The sequence below is a fragment of the Sphaeramia orbicularis genome, chromosome 19 (genome assembly GCF_902148855.1).
Source record: "Sphaeramia orbicularis chromosome 19, fSphaOr1.1, whole genome shotgun sequence".
Classification (NCBI taxonomy): Eukaryota; Metazoa; Chordata; class Actinopteri; order Kurtiformes; family Apogonidae; genus Sphaeramia; species Sphaeramia orbicularis.
The window spans coordinates 45,184,922-45,190,921 of NC_043975.1; the positions used below are offsets into that span (position 1 = coordinate 45,184,922).

Here is a 6,000-nt window from a genome sequence, read left to right on the forward strand (position 1 = left end):
AATGATCATGTTTTACTCTGAAAACCACCCACCCTGGGCGCAGATGGAGTCCAAACTCAGTGCATTACCACTAAATTTATATATGTATTCAGATAGTTTGAAGCAGTTAAAATCACTCATCCCATTGTAAACAACATGATTAGAGTTTAAAGAATACGAAACTGCAGACTCTCTATCACAATAAACCATTCAAACCAGGCAGGATGGATGCAGGTTTAAAGGTATGGACAAAACAAAATAAAAGACCTTTATGTGGAGGGAATTTTAAGGTTTATTTATTTATTTATTTATTTATTTATTTATTTATTTATTATTTTTTTGCTTTTTGTTGATTTCTAAAAGACAAACATACATAACACATCAACACATACCACACTAATTGCACAATAAAATGCAAACTAATCTCACTGCACACACACACAACAACTGTGTAAGAGAAAAATAAAATAAAAAATAATTATAAAAAATAATATAATAATGATAATAGCACACACGAAGGAGAAGAAGAAATAAAAGGGAAGCTGTCACACTCAGTAGCTTTACAGATGAGTATAATCTATTGTTGCTTGAGGAAGTCCATTAAGTTTATACAGAAGCGTACTGCATTCACACAAAAATATAATATTCGTCTGTTATTCTGAATTAACAAGATAATTATCTCGTAATTACAAAAAAAAATAAGTTAAAAAAAATTTTGGCTCTGTTTTTCTGAATTAACAAGATACTGTTTTCTGAAAAAAAAATTAAATTCAGCTCTGTTTTTCTGAATTAAGGAGATAATTATCTCGTAAAAACAGCGGAATGATTAAACAATATTTTTTTTTCTTCTGCTCAAAACACATAAATAAATGAATGAATTTAATCAAACAATTTTTTTTTTTTGCACATTAACATTTTTGTTAATAATGCTCAGGACAGAAGTATAAACCTTCCATAACACTGTCTTTAATGTGAATAAATGCACCTCTCACATTTGTGTCCTTTATTCTGCATTTTACATTTAGAAAAGACATGTTTGATTGGCATATATCTATATTTTATAAGCTCAGTTGTATTTTGGACTGCGCGTCTATGCACAAATATTGGTTTTTCTTTCAGTCTTATGTATTGCTCATGAAGTGCACATAGACAAAGCCTTGAAAAGCTTCAGATAAATGTACCTGTTGCGCTCCACTGTCACAGCTTTAGCCGTCATTACATCATATTTGTCCAGTTCTCTGTCACGTTCCTCAAGCAAGGCCAGGTTAAAGTGGAAATCTTCTCTGAGCAGCTGGTAGTGTTTCCTGATGAGGGAATGAACACAAAGAAATGACTTATGAATAAAAATGAGGTGGTTTCATGTAACTTAACCTCCTCAGACCCAGCTATGGGTTTTCTGTCCACATTTGTGGACAAGAGTTTCAAAACTTTATTAAAAAAGAAAACTGTCCACCACAAAGGAAATTCCATAAAAATTTTAAAAACTGCATCTGAAAAAACTGTTGCATCATGATGTTTCCAATATAGGCACTTATTTCATAAAAAAAAAAAAAAAAAAAGAAAAGAAAAGCTTGTACTTTGCTGACATTTCCTGGGTCTTAGGAGATTAAAATTCATTACTTTTTTTTTTTTATTATTTTGTTTATGTGTTTTCCTTTTCTGTGCTACTCTTATGTTCACGGTTGCCTTTTGTACTTAAATATCCTAATGCTAAATGTACATGTGCACTGTTAGGCTCTTTTGCTCTTTTTTTTTTTCTTTCTTCTTCTCTCTTTATATTATGATTATGAATGCTGCCTTGTGTGTATACATATAAATGTATTTATGCAACCCCCCCCCCCCTCTTTTTTTGTTTTGTTTTTAATATCATTTTTACTGTTCAGTTTTTACATACTTATTTAATTTATTTATACTACCCCTTTTTTTTCTCTCTCTCTCTTTCTTTCCTCCTTTTAGTGATAATTATTGATACCTTTTTTATTTTCTTCTTAAAAAAAAGAGAACAGTGTACTTTGTATGATTGATTTCATGCATAATATCTTATATGACTGTTCTGACTAAACATTTGAATAAAAAAAAAATCATTACATTTCTGAATGATTGGACACAAAAGTCAAGTATTTGTCCACAGTGTGGTGTCATCAAACTACAACAGAGTGTATGTTGAATTATGTTTGTGTTCTTGCAACATTAAAAAGTACCACCTTAACCTTTCAACAGCAGTGTGTCTTTCCTAATACAAGGTTCCATAAACTCTAGATAATTCACAGGCCTCCTTTGTGTTGGGCTGCAGCAGAAATATCTTCAAAATATTTCAAAACCTATGTAAACAATACCGAAACTACCTACTGAGGATGAACAAATATGTTCTTTTGTCATTTAGTTCATGAGTTCAAACTGTGCCAAGTGACAGATATGATTTTAGTCCACAGGAGACTGGACCAGGACCAGGGTTCTGCTGTTTCCACAGGGCAGGTTCATTTAAATCAGGGGTGTCAAACGTGCGTCCCAGGGGCCAAATGCAGAACACCAAAGGTTCCAATCTGGCCCCTGGAATGAACTTGCAAAGTACAAAAATTCCACAGTCAAGGCTGTGGAACTTATTTTAGGTCAGGTTCCACATACAGACCAACATGATCTACAGTCAAATAATAACAGCAGAATAACCGACAAAAAAGACTCAGTATTTTCTTCTCGGTTTGATGTGAAAAAAATAATGACACTACGCCTATAAATAATGTCAACTTCCAATTTTCATCTTTGTTTTAGTGCAAAAAATAACATTAAATTATGAAAATATTTACATTTACAAACTATCCTGTAACAATAAAATGTGAATAACCTGAACAAATATGAACAACCTGAAATGTCTAAAGAAAATTAAGCACAATTTGAACTATTTTCTGCCTGTTATTCAGTGTTTAGTGTCTTTGTGGCAGATCCTTCAGGGCAAAAATAGGGCTGACGAGCCACTCCAGGACCCACAAAAACTGAAGTCAAGGTCGTCACCGAGACTGATGGACGAACAACAGTGTCTTTGTAGATCTGATCCATAACGCACATGTAGAAATGATACGTTGAGGCAGAATATTGTTAAAATTGCACTGATTTTTCTCAAGAAATTTCGGATTTTTCAGGTTATTCACAACTTTTTTTGTTTGGATAGTTTATAAAAGTAAGTATTTTCATAATTTAATGGGGATTTTTTGCACTAAAACACAGACAAAAATTTGGAGTTGTCATTATTTATAGGTTATTATGTTATTATTTTTCTGGTCCGGCCCACTGGAGATCAAATCGGCCTGAATGTGGAACCTGAAAGAAAATGAGTTTGAGAGCCTAGATTGAAATGATACATAATATTATTAATGTTTAATATTAATAAAACTAGGTGCGGTACCTGAGGAAGGAGTACTCCTCCTGGGTGTTTCTGGAGGAACTCTGAAGGAGCCGATTCCATTCCTTGTCCTGAATCTCCAGCTGGGCCTCAAACTTTCCTGCTTTATGGTTTTCCAATGACTGCATGGTGGAACTGGAAAAAAATAAAAGTAGATCTGTACCAAGGTTATAATAGTTTTAGATTTTTTTTTATCATAGTTTAGTTTTATTTGGTTTTGACTTTTTTTCTCTAATTCAGTTAGTTTTAATTTGTTTTTAGAGCAGGTTTGCTAGTTTTTAGCAGTTTTCATTTTTTTCTAAATGCTTAGTTTTAGTTTAGTTTTAGTATTAATTTTAGTTTTGTCTTATTTTTTCTCTTCTTCTCTGTCGTATTCAAATAAATCCTAGACAGGACTCTGCTGCTTTCTCCCAACTTTAGTCTCCATGTTTCCAGGTAGAGTGGGGACCAGAAAATGACTGGAAACCACAAGTGACAGACCGTTAAATACCATATGGTGCCAGCAGCTAAAATTGCAAGTTCAAAATAAATCGATTTCATATTAATCCGACATTGGCAAAGATGAAAACAAAGGGAATTTTATCCAGAATTTTTATTTTTAGTAGTAGTATTTTTATTTTATTTTTTAGTTAGTTTTGTAAACACACAATGCAGTTTCAGTTAGTTATCTTTTTTTTTCTTTTAATTATAGTTTTTATTTATTTCAGTTAATGAAAATGTTTTTTCAATTCTAGTTCTCGTCATTTCATTAGTTTTCATTAACGATAATAACCTTGATCTGAAGTATGGATCATGTACCCCAGTACCAACGCTGCTGACTGTTTTGGACCAGTTCTGCGTCTTCACATAGAACCTGGTTCCTTTTGTGTATCCGTATTCTGTCTGTGTTTTTAGATTAGATTAGACACATTATTGATCCCGCAACAGGAAATTCAATATTTAAACCTGCAACAGAATAAAGATCAATTAAAAAAGTGCAGGTATAAAGATCATATGGTTATTGTGGTTCAATAATTATGATAATAATAAAAAAAATCAAAGGTAAAATTACTATAAAAAAATAAATAATAATTCCCTGCAGCTCCAAACAGAACAGGAGTTGTCGGTAAAACCACCTTCATTTACTCTGTGATCTGCAGACGCTGTCATAGACTTAGTACTGATTCAAAAGTGCTAGAACAGTCTTTCTCAAATGGGGGTACACATATCCCCAGGGGTACTTGGAAGACGCCCAGGGGATACATGAAAGTTTTTGGTACAAATACATTGAATAAGATATCATGTACTGAATACAAAATAAACACATGAATAAAATTAGTCACTTCCTCAAACAACAGTAAAACTTTAAAATGCAGCTGAAATAAAACCTGTGGATTCTGTGATGAACCCTGAACCATCAGATTTAACCAGTGGGTCTGAAAATAAACTGGATAAAGGATAATGCATTTAGTAACGTTAACTAGCAGAGGTTAAAGACAAGCAGGTAACTAACCCAAACAGACAACTAACCCTAACAGATAAAGGCTAACTAACCCCAACAGATAACTAACCCTAACAGATAACTAACCATAACAGATAACTAACCCTAAAAGATAACAGATAACTAAACCTAACACATAACAGATAACTAACCCCAACAGATAACAGATAACTAAACCTAACACATAACAGATAACTAACCCCAACAGATAACAGATAACTGACCCTAACAGATAACTAACACATAACAGATAACAGATAACTAACCATAACAGATAACAGATAACTAACCCTAACAGATAACAGATAACTAACCCTAACAGATAACTAACACATAACAGATAACAGATAACTAACACATAACAGATAACAGATAACTAACCCTAACAGATAACTAACCCTAACAGATAACTAACACATAACAGATAACAGATAACTAACACATAACAGATAACAGATAACTAACCCTAACAGATAACAGATAACTAACACATAACAGATAACAGATAACTAACACATAACAGATAACAGATAACTAACCCTAACAGATAACAGATAACTAACCTTAATTAAAGTGTCATGAATGCAATGATTTCCAACTAAAATCCGTAGTCAGGTGCAAACGCGCACAGATAATGTTAGCACAGATAATGTAACCCTAACCCTAACCCTAATGCCTGGGTCCACCTGCTCTAACACTTTGGTCTTTTATTCTACTACTCTACCCAGAAATGCTAAACTCCGTTTGGGCTCATGATTCTCTACAAACACAAACTGTACAAAACAACAAACTCATACTTACTTATCGCTTGATGCTGTATGAAGACTTACATGAGACTCTGCAAAATATCTCTTCCCGTTTTGCAGGTGTGCTACTGGTTGTCATGGCGACCGTCCGTGTTGTAAATGCTTCCCCCGCTACATTGACTGTGACTTTGGTTCCTCATTCTACTGCTGGCTGATGTATTCTACTGCATCAAAGGCCTGTCAGTGTCATCGAAGTGGAGCTGATTATTACACCCTAGTATTAGCCGTATTAGACCCTAGTATTAGCCCTATTAGACCCTAGTATTAGCCCTATTAGACCCCAGTATTAGCCGTATTAGACCCTAGTATTAGCCCTATTAGACCCTAGTATTAGCCGT

The 6,000-nt window shown here is 33.6% G+C and overlaps 1 protein-coding gene across 1 annotated transcript in view; it reads right to left on the minus strand.

The window, feature by feature from the left end:
• LOC115410339 (coiled-coil domain-containing protein 57-like) overlaps window positions 1-5,753 on the minus strand; it is a 33,183-nt gene extending 27,430 nt beyond the window's left edge. The window contains exons 1-3 of the mRNA XM_030121947.1: window positions 5,658-5,753; window positions 3,380-3,511; window positions 1,161-1,283 (exon numbers count right to left, since the gene is read on the minus strand). Coding sequence (XP_029977807.1) covers window positions 1,161-1,283; window positions 3,380-3,504 — 248 coding nt within the window. The 5' untranslated portion in view covers window positions 3,505-3,511; window positions 5,658-5,753. The remainder of the gene's footprint in view (window positions 1-1,160; window positions 1,284-3,379; window positions 3,512-5,657) is intronic.
• Between the last annotated feature and the right edge of the window lie 247 nt (window positions 5,754-6,000).